Here is a 23,851-nt window from a genome sequence, read left to right on the forward strand (position 1 = left end):
TGCCACTGACCCTAGTTTCTTTCATTTTCTATATACAGACATTTAAAACTAAATTACTATTGAAAGTCATTAGAAATTAGCTCAGATGCCAATGTATGACCGTATCTGTAAAAGTAAAATATCATTATTTCTGCTTAAAGAAAAAAAAAAAAAAACCCACAGCACTTCTGTAATTGGTGCACCAACTGTGCATGAAGTTCTCAAGTCAGGTCAACTGATGGGGGCTCCTGTGGTGACTAGTTTGTAGTAGGCTCCTTTCTGGGCCATCAGTTCTTCATGGGTCCCCTTTTCAATCACCATCCCCTGTGACATGACAGCAATGATATCCGAGTTCCGGATGGTGGACAAACGATGGGCAATGACAATGCAGGTCCGACCTTCTCTGGCTTTGTCCAAGGCGACTTGCACCGTCTGCAAAGAGAAGATGGAAAGTTGATGCAAAGACGCATGCTTGTTCCCTGGCCCACCATCGTGAGAGTTCTGTTTCATACCACCTGATTAACATCTCTATATTCAGGGGTTAAACCCAAAGGCTTGACAGGAGAGAGAGGATTAAATAAATATTTGCTGAATGCAATACATCAGTGACTTAAATCGCAGTCTACAAGCTGAAAAATTTCAATGAAGCCAGAATGAACCAAACTACAAGATCACAGAGTAATTTTACAATACTGGAGGGTCTAGTTTGCTAAAATGAAACCAAGGAAGTAATGTAAGGTAACAGTTAAATGGTCACTCCTGGGCTTCCCTGGTGGCACAGTGGTTGAGAGTCCGCCTGCCGATGCAGGCGACACGGGTTCATGCCCCGGTCTGGGAAGATCCCACATGCCACGGAGCGGCTGGGCCTGTGAGCCATGGCCTCTGAGCCTGCGTGTCCGGAGCCTGTGCTCCGCAATGGGAGAGGTCACAGCAGTGAGAGGCCGCTTACTGCAAACAAAACAAACAAACAAACAAAAAAAAGGCACTCCTAATACTGTTCTTCATTGAGGACGTTTTAGCTCTCCCCAAAACAGAATCCTGACTTTTAAGGAGTTAATTCTAAATGGTAAGTTTCATAATTGTGTTTTGCCCAATTACATTTCCTTTCATGCAAACTGCACATCAGATACCGCCTCTAACTTTGTGTTGTATGCTTCCCACCTGCTCTGCCATGGAACTTTAGAACTATAAAATATGAAATGCCTATCAGATGGCCTGGATTATTTTATTTTATTTAAGAAAGCTCATATTTGCCCATGAAAAAAGTGTCACCTAGCCTAAACAATCTTAAAAAGAATTCTTATTTTAAAGTGAAAAAAATTTTTTTCTTTGAAGCAATCCTATTTTAAATCACTTTCTCTAGACTATTGTCTTTGGGCGCCACAAAGGAGTGGCAATTTCTACTATTAATGAATCAGAAAATTAACCATACTACCATTTTATAAGGACAAATATTACAGGAAAAAACTCATTTATAATGATCTAAGACTTTAGAAAATCAATACCTACCTTTTCACTTTCTGTGTCTAAGGCAGAAGTAGCTTCATCTAGTAGCAAGATTTTAGGATCTCGTATGATGGCCCGAGCAATAGCAATGCGTTGTTTCTCCCCTCGAGAGAGCTGAGACCCCTGGGACCCAACATTAGTTTCATATTTCTGGAAAAAATATGGTAAGTTTGAGAACCAGAAACAGCCATTGCTCCTGTGCTGTATGGAGCCCACATCAATGACCCCTCTGAGGATTTAAATAATTTTTTTTTTTTGAAATTGGGAATAATTTGTATAAAGGATGTCAAATCCATTTAGGAATATTAAAAAAAATATGGCGTTTTATGACCTTTCATGTTGGGAAACACGGGGACTTTGTATCCCTTTCTCTGCATTTCTTTTAGGTTTGTATTTTTGATCTCTTTCTCCTTGCATATGAGATCCTCCCTGATTTAAGATTCCCAACTCCTGTCTGGAAGATCTTTCCAAGACAGAATGATCCTAGGCATATAAGGGCCTTCAAGAGATCTCCTGGTCCATTCCCTTGTTGAGGTAGTATCATTCTGGAACACAAGTCTAACTTTCAATCTTCACTCTTGCTGCATACCAGCTCTGTGATAATGATCAAATTGTTTAAATTTCTGTGAGCTGCAAAATCATCTGAAAAATGCAGATATTAATAACTAGTTAACATATTTGTTGTTTTAGATGAAATTATGAAGGAAAATCCCTGCCTGACGCCTACGTAAAAATCAGTTACATTCACAGAGTATTTACTATGCATCAGGTATTGTACTAACTATTCTAGCCAGCTTATCATTTAATGTTTACAGAAATCATTTTCTCCCGATTACTATTTTTCAGTTTCCATGTCTTAATTTTCTTAGTGATCAACCACCAAGAGAAACCCTTGGTGGATGGAAAAATGCAGAGTCAATATCACACTACATTCAAACTTGGCTCTGGGAAAGTAAGGAACTCCAAGACAAATGCAACTTACCCACCATGCACAGGAGTTGCTGCCAAGTAATGAAATGATCATGATGACAATAGTAACAGCAGCAGCTTTCTTTCTGAGGCTATTATGTGTGCTCTCTCATTTTTTGCATTTTGTAGACGACTGAGTCTCAGAAAAGTAATTGTTACAGTAGTAACTTTACACTAGAAAGTGGCCAAGCTTGGATTCAAATCAATGTCTGTTCCAAATCTCAGGATTTCTTTTCTGTTATGCTAAGCTGATGCTCAATGTGGTACTGCTTTACTTACAACAAGTAATAGAGAATCCTTTGCATTGGATAATATACTACTTTCCAAAACTAAAGATTATGTTGATGAAGGACATTTATTTTGCATAAAAGATTGAGACGATCTCAGGGCACTGGGAAATAAGTTGTGTTGCCTTTGACCTTCTCCTTGATCCACAATCATAATACTTTTTAATCATTCTACCTCTCTCCCTCCCCATCTGCCATAGGGAATGACTCTGACTTGGTACCCACCTCTGGAAGGGACATGACAAAGTCATGCAGCTGAGCCTGCTTTGCGGCTTCTATGACTTTTTCCGTGGGGATTTCTTTGGTGTTGTCTCCATACTTGATATTGTCCACTATGCTACAGGCAAACAACACTGGTTCCTGGGAAACGATTCCAATCTTCGAGCGGAGAAACTGGACGTTTATGTTTTTGCTGTCATGGCCATCTATCATCTGCCAATAGAGGTGACAATCAGGGCACTGAGTTTTAGAATTCCAGCAGTGAGGAAAGTTTGTATACTAGAGTTAGTGTTATACAAGATATTTGCTTTGCTTAGGAGACAACAATCCAAGGACTCTTGGAAATAAATTATGTTGCCTTTGACCTCTGGAGGTGGTGTCTGCCAAAAGTGGTGTCAAAGCTGTGATCAGACATGGTTGTTTGTTTCCCAAATTCTAGTTCTACAGGTAGTATTATACAAACAGGAAAGGCACTCCAGACAGTATCTAGTTAAAAAAAAAAACAAAAAAACTTCCCCTTATCCTTTGGTGCAGCACATCCTCTCCAAGTACATAAAATTCCTCGATTTTGAGACTCCATGGGGTTTGAAATGGGGTTTCCTATGTAAAGCTATTGGACAATGTAAGAATCAAACTTATTTCCTTGATTTCACTGATACTAACCTCTGAATAATTGAGATAACAGACCCCAGTAAGAAAGGAGTACATTTATTCACTTAGTCAACCAACAAACATATATTGAATTACCTGCCACAAAGGCACCATGCTAGACAGTCTTTTGTATGTTATATAAAGAAAAAATAATTTGTAGTGAGGTGGATGGACCTAGAGTCTGTCATACAGAGTGAAGTAAGTCAGAAAGAGAAAAACAAATACCGTATGCTAACACATATATATGGAATCTAAAAAAAAAAAGTGGTTCTGAAGAACCTAGGGGCAGGACAGGAATAAAGAGGCAGAGGTAGAGAATGGACTTGAGGACACGGGGAGGGGGAAGGGTAAGCGGGGACAAAGTGAGAGAGTAGCATTGACATATATACACTACCAAATGTAAAATAGCTAGTGGGAAGCAGCTGCATAGCACAGGGAGATCAGCTCCGTGCTTTGTGACCACCTAGAGGGGTGGGATAGGGAGGGTGGGAGGGAGAGGCAAGAGGGAGGAGATATGGGGATATATGTATACATATAGCTGATTGACTTTGTTATGAAACAGAAACTAACACAACATTGTAAAGCAATTATACTCCAATAAAGATGTTAAAACAATAATAAAGAAAGAAAGAAAAAAATTTCTGTTTTTTAGGAACTCATGATCTATCTAGGCAGTTAATTACAGGAACTCATATGTCTACCATTTGAGCTCTTTCACTTAAAAGCCTTAGAATAGTAAAGGTACAGTATGTCTCACATACTACAATACTGTAAAGTATTTGGCCCCATGATTTCAGAAAAAGATTATATTAAATGGTGTAAATATATGATGTTTTAGATAATTTTTTGGCAGTGTAAAAAACAAACACTACTAGAAAAAATATAAGGCATTCTTCAACAGTTATCCCTCACTCATCTTCCTCTATGCATTTTCCATAGTACTTATAGACTGCAAAGCACAACTTAACAATTAAATACTGGAGCTGTTTGCTAATTGTTGTCTATATGCTAGTGTTGTAAGCTCTTAGAAGGCGTAAGACATGCTTCATGCTCCTTAGAATTTCCCACAGGGCCTAATGCAGTGCTGGGCACATCATAGGTACCCAATTAAATGTTGAAAATGTTGAATGTCTGCGTTTGTTAGCTTCCTTAAAAGCAAAGAGGATTTTTTAAAATTGCATTAAAGGTGGTATTTTTCCTACTGAAAAATATTTGTAGAAACATTTTACGATGATGTAACAAAATATATTGTGGCTATGATATGCAAGGAATCATATTGATTTCTTCATGGGCATTGCTTTCTACCTGCAACCAGAACATTCACTGAGTACATTCAGAGAAATATACTTAATATACATGTTAATGTTGAAGAAGTCAAACATGAAGGATTCAGGTCCCTGCATGTCATGTAGTTCACAGTCTACCTGGGTGATAGACATGAAAGATCTGACACTTGGGGAAACTGGATCCTGTCCTTTGTATAGATCAGACCCCCAGTGCAATGTACTTTCTAGATTCATCAATCACCAAATACTTTCAAACAAATTAAAATCTCTATACCTAAAATTAATAAAAGTGGTTACAAACTACAGATAATCAACTCTTACTCCTTATTTTCATAATTTCCTGGATTTTTACCACTATCTGTTTGCTTATTTTCTTGTTTTGCTTTATGCAAGGGAAACTTTAGTTGCCTCTTTCAAGTTTCTTTCAGCATTTCTCATCATGTTATCTATCCTCATTGCAATGAAGATTATACTATTCAGGGATATCAGAAAGTCCTTTTTCAAAAAAGAAGGATTAAATAATCAATCAGACCCACACCTCTGAATCATTTCTTAGAAAACTACTTGCAGATGCACTCCAACAAAATGAGACAGAAAACAAAAGAAAGAGGAAGATACGGGAACTAGGAAATAATGGATCTAATCCAAAAGATACTGCAGGAAACTCATAGGCTGACAGTTGTTCAGCAGGTATAGGATGTAATTAGTCCAGGCAGTGGCAGAAATAAGGGAAAGAAGCAGGTTCCTCTGAATAGGTATCAGGAGAGAGACATTGGAAGAAACTAAAGATTTTATAAAGGCAGAGAATGCAAGAAAAAAGAAAGTCTTTCAGAAAAACAATCAAGAAAGAAAAATGTAATGTTAATGTACCTCACTACTTAACTATGAGATGAACAATATTTACTTAGCCATAATAAAAGTTGTTAATAGATTTTCAACTTTTAGAATCAACCTAGAGTAAAAGCATGAAAGATAATAAATGTCATAAACAAAAGGTAAGCATTTTATATTCTTTTTTAAAATGTAGTACATATATACAATGGAATATTACTCAGCCATAAAAAGGAATGAAACTGGGTCATTTGTAGAGATGTGGATGGACCTAGAGTCCGTCATACAGAGTGAAGTAAGGCAGAAAGAGAAAAACAAATATTGAATATCAATGTATATATGTAGAATCTAGAAAAATAGTGAACCTATTTGTAGGGCAGGAATAGAGACATAGATGTAGAGAACAGACATGTGGACACAGTGGGGGAAGGGGAGGGTGGGACAAATTGGGAGATTAAGTTTGACATAAATACACTACCATGTGTAAAACGGATAGCTAGTGGGAACCTGCTGTATAGCACAGGAAGCTCAGCTCAGTGCTCTGTGACGACCCAGATGGGGGGGAAGGGGGAGGGAGGGAGGTCCGAGAGGGAGGGGATGTATGTATACATATAGCTGATTCACTTCATTGTACAGCAGAAACTAACACAACATTGTAAAGCAATTATACTCCAATTAAAGAAAAAAAGATAATATAAAAGTATAGTTATTAGGACTTGAGAGATAAAAAGAGGGAGGAAGAGGTGAAAATAGAGGTAGAATTGCTAATATTCTCATCTTAGAAAATGAGAATTCAAGAGGTGTTATCTATAGGTTATGGAAAAGAAACAGAAGTGTATTAATTAAATTTACAAATAAAAGAACTTTTAAAAGTAATGTAACCATATTGGGAGGTGGGTAAAAGGAGGGGGAGAAGTGAGGGTAAGCTAAATTTCCATCTCTTGAGAATAAATCAACAGAGGGCCTAAATTCGTTAAATCATGAAACAGCAGCATAAGCATATTATTTAGGGACTTTGAGGTAATCATTGGGAGATCTAAAAACAGAAAGTGGTTAAAGATAGTTGCCTTTGAGCAGGAAAATGGAGAATGGGGGGTGGAAAGGGTGGAATAAGGGGTTGGTTTTTTTTTTTTTTTTAACAAATCTTTCTTCTTCTACTTTGTGCTCCTTTGCATATATTATTTGGAAAAAAATAGAAAGGAAAAAGAAAAGAAGAGAAAAAAGGAAGAAATTCTGTGGAAAATAAGCAACAAAGCAAACCACCAACATCCTAACCAAAGATTTATGGCATATGACTACCAATTTGAGGTCCTTATATTATTTAGACTTTAGCTTCTTGAACCAGGATTGTCTCAGATTTTTCATACTGAATTCCCTTTCTTACTCATTTATCATTGTGTTTCTTATCACCCCCACTTTTTCCATTCCCAGTCATTAGTTTCCTGATTAGTCTGCACTTTCTGCCCCATTTACAGGTAAGTGAATGCTTCTGTTAAGTACACTCATCTCCAGCTTTGCAGTTTTCTTTGCCTAACTGGTCAGCAGACCATCTGGAACTGGGAAGAATATAATGTTAGAAATTGTGAGGTAGAATCAGGTCAACCAACAAATGACTGGAACTGGAAAATACTGTCCAAGGCAAGCGCTTTGGAATGAGTCTGGCAAGACATAACCTTGAAGATGACTTTTAGGGGTTGGAGATACTCTGCAGAAAGCAAAATTTTCAAATGCATTGAGAATTTTGCATTGCTTACCACCTTCCCTTGGTTAGGATCATAGAAACGTTCCAGCAGCTGAATACTGGTGCTTTTACCACATCCACTGCTTCCAACAAATGCCAGGGTTTGCCCTGGACCAACAGACACTGAGAGACCATTCAGAACTTGTGTATCAGGTCGGGAAGGATATGTAAATTTACAGTCAACAAAGTCAATCTGCCCCTGGAAGTTGTCCTGTGGACGGGAAGATTAGAATTATATATGCTCTACTAGAATCTAGACTATTGAAAATGCACATAAGCCTGAGTTTTAAATCCTTGCTTAAGATACCTTCAACACTGAGCTGCTGAAGTGCAAAGTATAAAGACAGCAACTTAATGAAATGGCATTCTAGTCCCTATTCCAGCAGATGTAGAATAAAAGGAGGCTTGAGCATTGAATTTAAAGATATTTGATCTCTTATTCCCATTCTAACCTAAGGGGATTTCCTTGTCACCCATTCTTTGACATTCTGCATGGAAGAAAATAGAGGATATAATTGCATCACAGAAGCCAGTAACTGCAAATTCCTACAGCTCTGTTCCCCCAGAGATTTAAAATAATAGCATTACACTTGAAATGACTTAAACAGAAAGTTACTTGAGCCCTGAATTGCAAAGGTGAAATACCTTGAGTTGTACTCTCTGACGTGTGAACTCTAGAAAAGTATAGACATTTAATAAACGACACAGAGACTTACCTTTTATTGAGCTGAGGGAGAAATAGGGCATTTGACCAATTTTAAAAGATTTCTGAATTTAGTTGACTTTACTGGGGTTTAGGGGTTTGGGGCTCTCTTGAACATACTGGGATATTAAAAGTTAGGCAGGGAAGATTTAAAAACACCTGTAGGGACTATCAATTAGAAAAAGTGATATTTCATTGAGGTCAAATTAATTTTCTGGGAGTCCACATGAGCTCACGTGGAACACAGATAAACATGAATTTAATCAGTATTATTGGACAGGAGAAACTGGTTTTTCTACATTCCGTACCAGGATATCAATAGAAATCCGGGTGGCTGGGTAGGTCTCAAAAGACATGTAGCTTCATTCATTCCGGAACTAAGTGTGTTTTATAGTACCTGTGTACTATAAAACAAGTATTCACTGGATATCATTGCCTTATTCAAGTTCCAGCTTTATGAAGAATTTTTAATGCTAAGGTACTTCATTCCTTTACATTTGTAAATCTACTGTCTGTCCATTCCGAGGGCATATGAGTTCACCCATACACTGCAGAATTTAGAAGATAAGTGGTCTTGAATAACCAGCCCCAATGGCTGCTCTGCACACACACAGAAGCACAAGCCTCCCCCACTGACCTCTTATCCCTCTATACTTACCCATCTTTCACCCGCACTACTATACACCTTGATTGTGGGTTGTCGGTCCAGCAGTTGGAAAAAGCGTGCAGCTGAGATTTTAGCTTTGGCATAACTTGGGGTATAAGAGGATGCTCTCCCAAGAGCTGTCGCACTCATTACAACTGAAGAGATCACCCTGTAGTTGGACAGACACCCAGGTAGAAAGGGCGTGGTGTGGTTGGTGTGACGGCCTAAGAGGCAGGAGTTTGGGGGTCTAGCCCTGGAAAGGACCAAGCAGCCTTGAGCAGGCCTCTTTAGACTTGTCTGGGAATGGGAGATTGGAGAGATTAGCCTTTTTCAAATTGTGTTCTAAGAAGAAAGGGTGAGGGGAGGATTGAACAAGGCGGGGCTCAGATTTCCAAACCCTGCTTCAACTACAACAGCTTTTTAAAAAAAATTTGTTTGAGAAAAAAAGACTTCTTAGAAAAAAAAAAAAAAGGAGGGAGTTTGAAAGATCACTGGATTGCGTTGCATTTTTACAACGTTAACATTCTATGAATCTATGATTAATGTGTAAAAGACAATGATTGGTGATATAAGCATCAATTCTGTACCAAGCAGGCATGTAATTCATGCTTCAGACAGCATGATGCAATTGCCTGTATCCTTCTACTTGTCCCAGCCTCAATGTGTGCATAATTAATGAGCAAATAAGTGAATAAATAAATGAATGATAAATATGATAAGAGATAGCCCTTTTGCTCTATAGACCATACTGCGAGGGGCGCCCCCCAAAGTTGTCCACCTGCACTGTAACGCACCATGGGGCCTGCCTCAGTGGGGGTGGGGTGGGGTAGGGTGTCTCTGTGTGTTTTACTGCTCAGTTCATAAGCAGAAATTGTTTTAGGCCAGACTGGCAAAGCCAGACATCTCTAGGAGCCCAGTCCAAAACTTAAAACTATGACAAGCACCCAGAATAAAATAGGAAATGATGGAAGGTCATCTTTCATTTTTTAAAGAGAAGCCGGAAATTGGGAGCTTTCTGTAGTGCCCCAATTTTTACACATTGGCAAATAATTCTTCCAAAGTCTTACATAAACTAAACAAGTCAAGGCGTTTGTGATTTCTGATTTAGGGTTAGTAGCTCTACATACGCAAAAATTTAGAAAGGAGACTTTCCTGGTTGAGGTGGGCATGGTGGGGACAGGAGAAAAAAATTTCTTCTATATTTTTCTAGAAGAAGATAGAGGGCGAGCAGATAGAACTCGTGGCTGGAGAAGAGATTTCTTTTAGGACCGATTTTCCTAATGTCCTTCAAGGCTTTCTCAGACCGTCTCCCCTTCATCCTTCCAAGGTTCCCTGCCCCATCACACCACACCCATATGCATGTGCACCCAGTCCCTTGGTACCCTGACACCCTTAGGTGTCTGGAAATGTGAGAAACTGGACTCAAAGCTAACCTTATTAGAAGAGCAGACTGCAGCTATAAACAAAAGAACAAAATTCCCCTGACTAGTCTTTGCTGTCTCTACCTAGGAAGAGTCAGCTAGACATGTGCCTTATTTACAAAAAGTAGAGTTCAAATAAGGTAGTTCTAGGAACCATCTTATTCAAGGACTTTAGATTTTCTCAGCATTAACCAGTATGGTAGATTGTGAAAATGCTTAATTTGTCATATTACTCTGTACACACCCTTTTGTAATATGATTTTTTTACTCCTCTGCGATATTGTGACTTATGATAAGAAAACTATATTGGTCTTTTGTCAGTTCCTGGCACAGACTCCTAAACCCTTGGAATTTCCCAAGTTTTGAGAGGACCGAGGTGTCTTTTGTTATGTTAATGAAGTGACTTTGGTAAAAACTCTAGATAACCTAAGGATGGGGCCTGGTCGCCTGGAGAGCCAACCATGAGATTAGAGGGGTGGAACTTCAGTCCCTTCCCCAACCTCAGGGGAGGGGAGAGGCTGGAGATTGAGTTCAATCGACAACGGTCAATGATGTAATTAGTCAGGTCTAGTGATGGAGCCTCCATAAAAACCCAAAAGACAGAGTGCAGAGAGCTTCTGGGCTGGTGAACATGTTTAGATTTGAGGAGAGTGGCATTCTTGGCGAGGGTATGAAAACTCCAAGCTCTTCCCACATACTACACCCTATGCATCTCTTCCATCTGGCTGTTCCTGAGTTGTATCCTTTTGTAATAAACTGGTAATCTAGTAAGTACATGTTCCTCTGAGTTCTGTGAGCTGCTCTAGCATATTAATCAAAGCTGAGGATGAGGTCATGGGAACCTTGGGTCTACAGCTTGTTGGTCAGAAGCACAGGTGATGACCTGGACTTGCTTTGGTGTGGAGGGTTGGGGGAGGGGCAGTCTTGTAGGACTGAGCCCTTAACCTGTGGGAGGACCCAACGCTATCTCCAGGTAAATAGTGTCAGGATAAATTGAACTGTAGGACAGCCATCAGGTGTCAGTGCCATGTCATAGCCGTGTGAGAGTAAAGGAGAAACAATTATCGGATCCTCTCATCAAAAGATGGGGTCCATTCCTCTTTTGTCTGAATCTGGACTTGGTCGTATGACTTTCTTTGGCCAAAGAGATATTAGAAAATGTGATGCATGCAGAGTTGGCAAGTGCTCGCATGTTGGGGCTTGCAATCTTCTGTTGCACTTGGAACTCTGAGAGCACAATGTGAAGAAAACAAGCTCAGCTGCTAAGAGGCCGTGTGGAGAGAGACGGGCACTCAGAAGCCTGATTGAGTCAGCCCAGTCCAGAAGAACCACCCTGACAGCACACAGAATCTTTAAGAAATAATAAATCTGAGCTGTTTAAGACACCATGTTTGGGATGGTTTAAGCAGCAGAAGCTAATGGATAGAACCAGACCATTCCTCCCTGGAGTGCTGATCTTTTATGACTTTGGCCAGGTAGTCCTCACCTGAACACATAGCTGAAATGGAGCCCCTCATTGGAAATTAAGTAACCTCCATATCTGTAGGAAGCAGAATTAGCAACAAACACAATGCACTGGGAAAAACCAAAGCAGAATCCGTAAACATTTGCTTTTTGGATGGCTGTCTTGTATGGCTTCTCCAGTTCAGCCTCAAACACTTCTATAAACTGCCTCTCTTTTCCAATCCCAGCCACAGTGCGAATATTACTGAGGGCTTCACTTGTAATCTGAAGAATGAAAAAGAGTTTTAGAAATAAAAGAGCAGAGATAACTGCTTTCATGACATTTTCAACCATTACATGGATTAGATCTGGTGCAAATGACAGAAGGCAGTATACAGCACAGATGGGGGCATCATCTGGGAACATAGAGAAGTTGCTGGAGATCAATTTGACTGGACCCTGAGACATTCTATCAGTTCAACACAAGTTCTACTTGATCCTAACATGGCTTTGTTGCCTCTACTTGTTGAGGAAGAGAGAAGAGGGGGAAAAACGGTACACAAGGCTATCTTTGTGAATTCATTTGAAATGTTCAAAATGGTATCTTTAGATGTGTCTGAGAGAAAAAGATTGTTTAATAATATAAACCTAAAATATTAGATTCTATTTCTTAAAAAATTATGACCAAATACTATATAAGATAGATTAAAACTGAGTATGAAGTTTATCTTTTAGTCTATACTACGAATTTGTATTTGTTTCAATCTCTAGGGTAAATAGCCACTGTTTCCGAATTAGGGTGCTATCCTAAAAAAGGTACAAAAGTGGGCTACTTCCTCCTATTGGCATATGAAATTCTTTTGGCTTCTGCCTACTTGGGCAATGTTCACATTCCTTCTTTAAAGAGAAAAAACCCAGTTTATAGTAAATTTGTTAAAAGGTGAGGGTGTGTTTATGTGTGTGTGCATGATTCCTTATCCCTGATATCTGTCTATGCCACCATATTTTCATTTACCTCTGATAACCAGATTTAATTAGAACATACTCTTAAAAGTGCATAGCTAAAACCTAAGTGTATTCGAGACCTAAACTGTATATATCTCATGGTTCTCTTTGGGAAAGACATTTGCCACAAGTCAGGCAGACACTGAAATGTGAAAGTTAAAAGCTTGTGCCATTAAAAAGATAGTAACTCCTCTCTGTGTGGGTGGCATGACCTGCAGAAACCATTAAGCTGAAAAAACCAAATAGACAGGAAAGTGAACTATCCTCTCTTGCAAAGGAGAATACTACACCAAACTGGGATGTAGAAAAAATAACTGTTTGACAGGAAACTGAACATGTAACCCTCTGTGTTTTCCCCACTATTTCTCCACACCTGCTCAATCTCATATCATCAGAGGCATATATGAAAAAGGCTAATGGGAAGTTTCTAACCATGAGTGTTTGTAGGCTGATAGTTTCCTTAAGTCTGTTTGCACCCCTCATTCTTAGCAGTCTGACAGCCACTCAGCCATAAGCAGTCTGAAAAGTGGGTCTGGGAGATTACCTGTCCTGCGACCTCCAGAGCCTGCTTGTCATTAGTGGCAAATCCCATCAACATTTTGGTCTGTATGGCTCCCGATAAAGCCAAGAAGGGGAAGAAGCACAGTATGACCAGGCTTAGCTTCCAGCTAAAGAAGAAGGCGATGATCATGGCCACGGTGATGTTAGTGAAGGAATTGACCATCATCCCGATCTGAGAGCCGGCAGCCTGCAAGCCAAAAGTGATCAACCAATTTCAGACACACAGTCTCTAACTAAATATCATGAAAAAGCTATTTTGTAGCAAACAGATAGGTTTTTAAAAATTATTTTGATAAAATATACATAACAATGTTTATCATTTTAGCCATTCCTAAACGTACAAGACAGTGGCATCAAATACCTTCACAATTGTAACTATCACCACATTTATTCCCAAAACTTTTTCATCATTCCTAACAAAAACTATACCCATTCAATTTAACATCCCTTCCTCCCTCTCCCCAGCCAGCTCCTGTTAACCTCTATACTATTTTCTGTCTCTATGACTTTGCCGATTCTAGGTACCACATATAACTGGAATCATATAATATTTATCCCTCTGTGTCTAGCTTATTTTATCAAGCATAATATTTTCCATCCATGTTACAGCAGGTATCAGGATTTCATTTATTTTAAAGCCGAATAATATTCCATTGTGTGTATATACCATATTTTCTTTATCCATTGATCTGTTGATGAAAACTTGGGTTGTTTTCACCTTTTGGCCATAATGAATAATGGTGCTACGAATATGGGTGTACAAGTATCTGTTTCGTCACTGCTTTCAATTCTTTTGGGTATATACTTAGGAGTGGAATTACTAATCATATGGTAGTTCTGTTTTAAAAAGGGAGGGTCTTTTAATTAAAGAGCCCCCCCAATGCACTTGAAGGCTGGATTAATAAAAGTACATCTTATTCACACCTTCTTGGGAGCTCATGTATTGACTAATTTCATTTCATGGGTATCAGAGCTAGACCAGTCAGTGTGAGATTAATTATAGTGATAATGAATAACCTATAAAAGCTCCTTGCAGATTGAAGGTTGCAGAAATAGAATAGATGAGATTATGGCTTATTTATTTAATCTAAGGTCAAGAAAAAGGTAAACTAGACACTAGAATATGCAGATGTTGAGAGTAAAATTGGTAAAAACTTTAAGCAGTAAGACAATGCATATTAAAGCCTTTCAAAATGATTATACATTTTGATCCAGTGATTATATTTTGAGAACTAAAAATATAGTCAAGGGTATGCCACAAGCTTGATGCAAAATGATATAAATTGCTTATGTGGGGAGGGAGGACCTAAATGGGGAATTCTTTGAGAAATGATGATATATTAAAATGATGAATTAAGCATTCATTAAAAATTCACTGTAGAAGGATATATAAGGACCAAAATATGCTCACATCAGATTGTTTCAGGAGAAAAAAGAAAGATTACAAAATAATATGTATGGTGTGACCCAATGACTGTGGGAAACACATTTTCTATTTATACAATAGAAAAAGCGTAGAATGATCAAAATGAAAAATTTACAGGGATTTTCCTCTAAAGAGGATGCCATGTTCCTTTGAAATTCTCCATATCATGGTTCATATTGTTGGTTGAGCTGGTAGAAGTCGAGATATACAGTACAGCACTACAAATCCAGTAAGTTTTTTCTTCCAAGAGCCTCACAAACCATGACTTTTCTTTTTCCTCTTTTTCTGATTTTCATGGAAAGTGAGCAGTGGTGTTGAGAGGCAAACTGAACTCTTATCCCTTTAACCCAAATGCCTGGTTTAATAAAGGTGTAGCCTCATCTTGTACACTTGTGCAAATCTCCTGAACAAGGCTACAGGTTCTGGGGTTTAGAAACCACAGCTTAGTCTCCCTTAGTCAGAAAAGACAGCCCTTGGAATGTGTCAGGATTCTAGATAGCAATCATCTCTGTCTTTCCCTCAGGTTCCCGGCTGGGCTGCTTAGAACAGCTTCTTTTCCTAAGACTAACTTACAAGCCAGGCACCTGTGGAAGGAGGCTTTTTTCCACACACACCCTTTGCGGGTGCCATTAAGTCTCGTGGAATCTGAGCCTCTGGGCCTAAAAAAAAAAAAAAAAAAAAAAAACCGATCTGAGAAAGGAGGGAAAATTCTTCTCAATTGCTAGACTCAGAGAAAATGCAAAACTCTGACAGATTTTGATTCATGCCATAACACTGATTCTGGGCACTACCTAGGAGACAGTGTGCTTTAGCTGCTGTTTGTCAGATTTGGAAATGGGCGAAAATGTAGCTCTGGGGTATCCCCCACCCGAGTTCCTGTTTCATGGGAAATATGTACGTGGTTATTGTAATTACGTGATTATTGGAATACATAAAGGAAAGAAAATCTACTCCAGTTACTACATGCCTGGTTTCCCCCACGGCTTACCCCTTGAACTTGAGAAGCATCTGTAGCAAGCCTTGTTGTCAGTGCTCCAGGGCTATTTCTGAGGTCATCAAACCAGCCAATTTCTTGCCCTAACATTGCTCTGAAACCCAATTTACGTAGCCTTTTTGTGAGGAGTTCCCCGGATTTAGCAAAAGCATATCCCTGAAACATACAGGAGTCTTTAGTGCTATTTTAACAGGAAAAGGGGGAAAATAATTAAATCGCTTACTGAAAAATAAAATTCCTTACCTGCAGAAATTGAGTGCAAAAAGATACACAGCCTATTGCTACAAAGAGCAGGCACGCACCATGGATCTGTGACCTTTGTTCTTCTTTATCAGGAATTGAAAAAGTCTTTGCAAGACAGTAAGCAAGGAAGTAACTTTAGTATTAACAAACAATAGCAAAAGAAATCAATTCAAATATGTTTAAGAGAAATTTCTCTTAGGCTTTGGGTTAAAAACCAGTTCACTTTAAACATACTAGCATTAAACCAAAGTTAACTATGAACATGTACACTTAATTCTCTGTGGGGAAGGAAGGCTGGTGAATGAAACCCAGTGGTTATGACTGACAGAATTTTTGTCTCGTTTCTTTGCCTGATGTAGGCAATTGTATTGGCTTTTCTTTGATACAGATGAAAAATATGATGAAATGCCTCAAATTCTTTACATAATAAGGCAAGGAAAAAAAGAAAGGAAGGAAGAAAAGAAGAAGGAAAGGAGGAAGAAAAGAAGGGGGGAAGTTACTTGAGAATCTGAGAATATTATTCCAGGACAAAACTCAAAGTAATATGACCTATGTCTTTCCCCAATAATAAAGATGGCTTTCCCACTCTGGTACCTCGCCTATTATTAGTTTTATAGATTACTTATATATATACAAATAATAGAATCATTATAAAAGCAACTGGCACACACACACACACAAAAGCAACTAGCTATCAAGGCATTGACTGGAATTGTCTTAGGACAGAAAAGCTTCCATCCATCAGAGGCTGAAATTGTTGCTTCTAAATCACCAGAAGCTGAAAACATTCCCCTCAAAAAACTATGGAACTTATGAGTGGGGTTTTTTTTTCAGTCTATAATAAGTGGTAAACTATACTCATAAGTATATTCTGAACTTACAGGCACATGCTCAAGTAACTGATTGGGACCCAAGCTGTTGCAATATGAAAATGGAAAGAATAGCTGCATATTCTAATGACATCGCCCTACAGTGAAATAGATTTTAGGTACATCAAAACCCTCCTAATTCAGACTAAGTGAGGGAACTGTGAGAGTTCAGAAAAGCTAGTTATTAGAGAGCTGCACAATAAATCCTTCCTTATTGCTCTGCATTAATTTGAGTAACTAGAACAATGCCAGAAAGCAGTTGCTCAAAGGAAACCATTTATTCAACAAATATGTATCGAATGCCTGCTATATGCCAAATAAATCTCCTGTAAACAATGTATACTACTCCATTAACAAATCCTTTTTTGTAAAGCAGAAGTAACCCGTTGAAATTATCACAAATTCCAAAGTAGGGAGAGGGGTTCTAAATTAATGAGATGTACTGTTTCTAGGACAGAGCATTTGGGCCCGTTATGGTTCTTAGCAATAAAGAATACATTCATTCTTAATGAATGAAGTGGGTTCAAAAGATGCTACAGTCATTCACCCCACCATGGAATAACTCATGTAAGTTTACTTTACAGTTTACAAATACAAGGACTTAAAGACATATTTCAGTTTGGTTTTAAAAATCACTATACAAATCCCCACAAACCCCAAACGGTGATGCCACAATTCTCATTCCTCTCTAAGGTCACCTATTATAATCATGGACTACAGTACTGCATATTAGCCAGTTTAGCTCTCATTTTATACATGGGAAACTAAAGCCCACAAGATCGAGTCCTTTGTCCAAGTTCATTTAGCTGGTGGCTATTATTAGATAAGGAAATGCCTGGTTTCCAGATTCCAGTGCAGTGGTTTTCTTCTGGGCACGCTCTCTTGGCTCTTGATATTACCCAAATTCTCAGTGTTAAAAAAGAATGTTTGGCTAATATTACGTTCAAGATTGGGCATCAGATATCTGTAATCTTCTTTCCCCCCCAACCACAAACTCTACTGCGTGAGTTCTTTGTACATTCTTACTGAAATGCAACCCAAAGGACTGTCCATCTCCTGATTCTTCTGTTTTTAGACTAGCTGTAGGTCAAGTACACATCTACATCACTTTGTAAAGGTAAGTTTGTTTAAGGAGAAAATGAACATTCTCTAGACTCTTGCTATTTACCAGATGCAAATGTGTTACTTAATCTACTTTAACTTAAATGAGGATTTCCTTAAATTAGGATTCTTAAAACAACCCAGTGAGGTAGATTTTCTCGCCCCATATTATAGATTAGGAAGCTAAGACTCATCAAGGGGAAACCACTTGCCCAGATGCATGCAGACAGCACAGAGCAGAGACCTGCGGCAAGTCCAGGGCTGGCTGACTCCAGCGTTCATGCTTTTCCCCAGCATGCTATGTCCAAACTGCGGTGCTTGGAACACTTGGCACCTTTTCCAAGTCAAATAAACCCAGGGAAAGTGAACCAGAGAAATTATGCTTTACGTGTACATTGAGGCTTCGCTAGATTAGCAACCAGGCCCCTAACGCCCAATCATTTGCTGGGTCCTCCTTCCAAACTGTGGTCTCAGTACCAACTGTGAATATTGTGCCCTTTAGATATGTCAGAATGAAAACAGTGCAATTAAAACCAGACTATTATCTGACTCATGATTATACCCTATGAGATGAAAGCATCATGAACCCACTGATGAATATGTGATAATTATGCTAAGAGGCACACAAAAACAACCTTCTTTATCAAAGAAGAAAAATAGTAAAGCTTTATCCTCTTAGCAAATATAACCCTGTGAGAGCCTTAACGATGAGCAGATTTTGGATTTCACCAACTAGATCCTGCTACTCTGATCCTTCGGTCCTTAAGTGAAAAGCTGAATTGCTCAGGCTAGGATTTTCTGGTTGTGACCAGAAGAATCACAGAGAATATTCTCACCACCAATAACCAAGGGCAGGGGTTGTAACTGGATTATCAAATTTTTTTTGACTTGGCCATTTCATAGACCACTAGAGCTAGAAGTTATCTTACAGATCATCTTTGTCAATCCTTCCTTTTATAGTTAAGGAAACTGAGACCCACAGAAGTGGCATGATGTGACCCCAGGGCAGAAAAAAAGTCTCCTGGCAGGGAACCCAGGACTCTTCCCAAAGCAGTTCATACACAGGGTTTGGGTGAAGTTGAGCGAATGCATTCCATACTCTGCATTTATAAGAGAGAAAGAGATGAGCAGCAAAGAAGTTGACATCCTGGAATTATTTTAAAAGTGAACATCTAGGGCATAGTCTTGGGTCTTAACAGATTCAGTGCCACCCCCTACAACCTCTACATCTGCATCACTGCTCAGTGGAATGCATTTCCAGAGCCTCTCCCTGGTAGAATGTCAGCTTTATGAGAGCAGGAGCGCTCTGGTTTTCTTGCTCCTCCTAATACCAGCAATGGTGTCTGGAAAAAAGTAAGTGATCCCTAAATATTTGGTGAATGATAAGTGGGTTTTTTGTTTTAATGTCTGTCTTCCTCATAGACTGGAAACTGCATTAGGGAAGGCGCCCTGACTGACACTGTGTTCCCAAGTCCCTAGTCTAGGGGAGATAACCAAAAAATACCTATTGAGTGAATAAAGGAACATTTCTATTATGTTTAGGGTATGGTATTTACTAGATATTAATGAATATAAATTAATTATTAAAATATTTTCAGCATAACCAGAAATTCAGTTTACCAGAGTTGGCCCCTGTTTCCAATTTCCTACCTTTCTGATGATTTCCTCACTTAACACAAGGGGGCAGTGTGAAAACTGAAGCGGTGGCTGAGGCCCTCCCTATAGGATTGATTTGATTTTGCTTGTGGACTATACAAGTCTTTCTATACAACTCATGACTGAGGGGACTTAACTTCTTGTCAGGAACTCTGCCAGAGAGACCGCAAGAGAGAAAGAACAGCAGAGGAGGAAACTAAAACTTAGGACTCTCACAAATCCTTCAAAAAAGCTGGTGCTCGTCCTGGTCCCATCACCCAATGTGACCCTGTGTCACTTTGAACAAGTTGTTACAGTTCTCTAGATTCTAGTTTTGCCTCCTTGTTGGCCTCACAGGATTTGTGTGTGTGTAAATTTCAACTAAGAAAATGTGATAGATTATTGAGAACTAATTTTGCAATGATAAGGTTTTATTGGAACTTGGCTCTGCAGTCACACTGCCTGGATTTAAATCCCAGATCTACCACTCACTCCCCTAAGTTCTTTACGCCTTGGTTTGCTCCTTTGTCAAATGGGAACAATAAGGATACCTACCACAGGTGGTTATTAGAAAAGTTTAGTGAACTATTGTAAACAAAGTTCTTAGATAGTGCCTAATTATTGTTTGTAGTCATTATTATTATTATTATTTTATTATAACAATGAAGTCAGATGGAGAATATCAAAACTCCTAGGAGGTGAAAAACTGAAATAAGTTTATTCTTTATCCATGCCTTATTTTACTTCTCTCTTCCTTTTCCTGTTTCCTCCCCACCTCCCCATTTCAATGGTGCAACCAGCAGAAGAGAAGAGCATTATACAACATGCATGAACACCTGCTATTTCAAGTCAAACTTTGTACCTCAGCTGTTCAGCAAGAGCAAAATGGCCCCCCAATTCTTTTGTATTATTCAACCAACCTGTTTTGCATTCTGATTTGGTTTGCATATAGGTAAACTGCCCTCTTTTGACACTAAATTTGCAGCCATAGTGCTGTTTTTTTACAGACACAATGCCTGTTGGAGGGTGCTGCCAGCCCAAATAAAATACCGCTTCACCTTCTTACCTCCTGTGTGATGGAGACTCGAGACATTTTTAATCCTTTAGAGATGAGAAAAAAGAGCTAAAAAAAAGCTTAAAAATAAAAAAGAGCTAAATACATTACAACAAAGAGCCAACCTATCAAAAATGACAATATCCACTGATAGACAAACCAAAGGTAGGAGGAGAATAAAGCTGGTCCAGCTGTTTGCTTACCCCAAGAATATGGCTGAACAAGAAGGAATAGAAGGGTGTGACTGTCCCATTGACAGCTGCGCCCACAGCCCCTACCAGCATGTAGGGCCATTCTGGAGCATTAACTTTCAGAATCCTCCTAACTGGGGCAGGTTCAATTTCTTCTTCCACAGGAATGTTCTTGTCCTTGAGGGAAGAAGGAGTTACATTAATCATCTAAATTTCTGCATATACTCTTTTGCTATACAGCAGACCCTTCGGTATTCACAGATTTGAGTCATGATTTGATTGGTTATGAGTGACCTTAAAGATCTATGAGACGAAGTGATTTGTTATTTTGTGAAAAATCGTTCTGAATTGCTTGCCACCATGCTGTGACTTGGATGGGATTGATCTTAGAGTGTCTGCTCATCTGAAGGTGAGCTCATAGTTCTCATTTCACAATTGCATAGGTATTAACTCTTGGGGAGTAATAAATATGTTGGATCTGTAAGAAAAATAACCCCCCAATTTTAGAAAGTTTTTGTGCTATAGTGGTATTTACATATTTGAGGACTTGTGAAATTTTCAAGATATGTCCTTCATAAATGTCAAAGCTCTAAAATCTTGTAACTGGCTAAAGCTCTAAGGCAGGCCAGTGTATCTAAACAAGGCAAAATAATTTTAAAAATGTATTAAGCGGTGTCGAGGGTTATCAATTGCATGTTTTCTCTAAGGTTTTCCTTAATTAGTGCCCAGAAGTAAATGGTAATCAATTTGGATGTCTAAATTCTGCATTTTCTTCACAAGGAGTAAAAATTATTTCAAAATTTCCCTATTCCAATTTCTTTACTTGCCATTAAAGTGTCAGAGCTAGCAAATTTTTATCCTCTTAAAGGCAAATATATTCAGAACATCATCGTTTTTACCATCATTTTTCCTTGTTATAGATATTGTTCAGTGCTTGGTCTTTAGGCCCATTATTCAATAATTTGTTAAATTTATTGCCCACTTTGTTTGAGAAAGGCTTTTAGGTGACGTATATAGATCTGTATTGATTTATTTTTTACTTTTTCTATTAAAATATGCTAAAAATGTCTACAGCAAATTGACTACAAAACTATTAGTGCTCTCTCTCATTAATATGCAGTAATTTACACCTTAGGGAGCTGAATGTCAGGAACAGAAGACGGCAAGGAACTTCAAATACTATCCTTTTGCTTCCAAAGTCAAAGTCTACATTACCAAGTCAATTGAAATAAAAGGCTGGTGTCCCTCTCATTCTAGTTGCAAGCCAAATAGGATGGATGAAGGCAGCTCAGCTGGTGATAGATTTGTCAATGCCTCCATTTCAAGTTCTCTCTTGGCCTGCCCTCAACAGTTGCACTTGTCATTACTACTCACTCATGCAGCAAATCCTTCAATGATTTCATCTCTGACATCTTACTGAACTCTAGGAAATCAATGCAGAGAGGAAGACAGGTGTCTGGGAAAGCATGAGGGAAACAGGTGTAGAAAGAATGGGGTTCTTGGATGAGCCTCATATGGTCACTAATGGAATATATCACTGAGTTCTTTAACTCTCTGAGGCTCAGTTACCTCCTCCTCAAAAGGAAAGTTGCATGGGGAAGACAATTCTCTATGGGTCTCTCATGTTTCTGCACATCTTGTGAAAAGAGGCATTGATTTCCTTTGTTCAGGCTATTTCTTCAAGCATATTTGTACAGCAAATAGCCTTGGAGGACAGAGGTAGTGTCTCCATCCCAAGAAAAGGACAGATGTGCTTATTGCCCATTATAAAAACATCAGATTCCTCAAGCCCAGGATTCCTCTCCCCGTTCATTTGCTGGTATCATCTGTCTCTCTTTGCATCAACTTAACGGGAAGTGGGATTGGGCTGGGGAACTAGTGCAAATGCTATATTCTGGCTCCTGCTTGTGCTCTGAGTAAAAGGTCATTTGTCTCTGACGCAGAGCTCTTGTGTATTCTGCCAGCATCCATGAAATTGGGTCAGGCTATAGCTTGCAATAGAGCAAAATATCAGACCCTTTACAGTTCGAAACAGTGGTTGGTGTCCAGTTCTGGATGCTTACCAGACTCATGTGGGTCGAAGATTAAAATTACAGACACCTGGGTCCCATTCACAGAAATTCTATTTTAGTAAGCCTAAGTGTGAATTTGTGTTTTAAAAAATACTCCTCAGGTAATTCTGATGACAAAGCCCATTTTTTGAGGTCCTCAGCAGTACACAATCTCCAAAACTCCTTCCAGAACTAAACGTTTGGGGTGCCATGTTTGAATGTTTTGAAAGTGTCAGCTGTGCTATACCATCTAGGGACATTAAACTCCAACATTTCCTGGAACCACTGTCCCACAGGATGGTCCACCCACAGTCTGACATGATACAAATTTCCCTGGTCTTCTGATATCTGAAGGTATCCCTAAACCTTAACAACAAAACCAAAGACATCTAAAAGCAGTATGAAGTACCTTTTGTCCAGTAGTTAACATTCCAAGATAGGCTAACTGGAAGCAAAATTTAACTAATTTGAATAATTTTCTTTTTTCCCCTTTCATTAAAAACTTGACTTTAAAGGAAACTATGCCCCAACCCCCCAAAAGATGAGGCTATTAAGATTGAATGACACAAAAACTAGGAAATCTGTCCCTGAGTAATTGACTTTTTTTTTTTTTTTTTTTTTTTTTTTGCAGCACGCGGACCTCTCACTGTTGTGGCCTCTCCTGTTGCGGAGCACAGGCTCCGGATGCGCAGGCTCAACGGCCATGGCTCACGGGCCCAGCCGCTCCGCGGCATGTGGGATCGTCCCGGACCGGGGCATGAACCTGTGTCCCCTGTATCGACAGGTGGACTCTCAACCACTGCGCCACCAGGGAAGCCCAGTAATTGACTTTTGATTGACTTTTATTTGATATTGCTAAAAGACAGTAGAAGAATAAAAGAAAATTAAAGTCACTATGTACAGAAGGGTTTTTACCTCTGGGATTTTGCAAAGCTAAAGACGAATTTACTCATCTAAAAAAAGCTAAAAAGCTAAAGATTATATATATATATATATATATATATATATATATATATATATATATAGCAAGCCAGTAACT

General features: G+C 38.9%; 1 protein-coding gene across 1 annotated transcript in view; it reads right to left on the reverse strand.

The window, feature by feature from the left end:
* Nucleotides 1–210: 210 nt before the first annotated feature.
* Nucleotides 211–23,851, reverse strand: part of ABCB11 (ATP binding cassette subfamily B member 11) — a gene marked incomplete at both ends in the record, with an annotated part of 83,912 nt that continues 60,271 nt past the window's right edge. The window contains 10 exons of the mRNA XM_079710284.1: nucleotides 211–411; nucleotides 1,489–1,635; nucleotides 2,967–3,173; nucleotides 7,483–7,680; nucleotides 8,831–8,987; nucleotides 11,726–11,967; nucleotides 13,232–13,435; nucleotides 15,663–15,824; nucleotides 15,912–16,016; nucleotides 20,774–20,938. Of these exons, the coding sequence (XP_079566410.1) occupies nucleotides 211–411; nucleotides 1,489–1,635; nucleotides 2,967–3,173; nucleotides 7,483–7,680; nucleotides 8,831–8,987; nucleotides 11,726–11,967; nucleotides 13,232–13,435; nucleotides 15,663–15,824; nucleotides 15,912–16,016; nucleotides 20,774–20,938 (1,788 nt within the window). The remainder of the gene's footprint in view (nucleotides 412–1,488; nucleotides 1,636–2,966; nucleotides 3,174–7,482; nucleotides 7,681–8,830; nucleotides 8,988–11,725; nucleotides 11,968–13,231; nucleotides 13,436–15,662; nucleotides 15,825–15,911; nucleotides 16,017–20,773; nucleotides 20,939–23,851) is intronic.

The sequence above is a fragment of the Hyperoodon ampullatus genome, assembly GCF_949752795.1.
Source record: "Hyperoodon ampullatus genome assembly, chromosome: 8".
NCBI classification, from domain to species: domain Eukaryota; kingdom Metazoa; phylum Chordata; class Mammalia; order Artiodactyla; family Ziphiidae; genus Hyperoodon; species Hyperoodon ampullatus.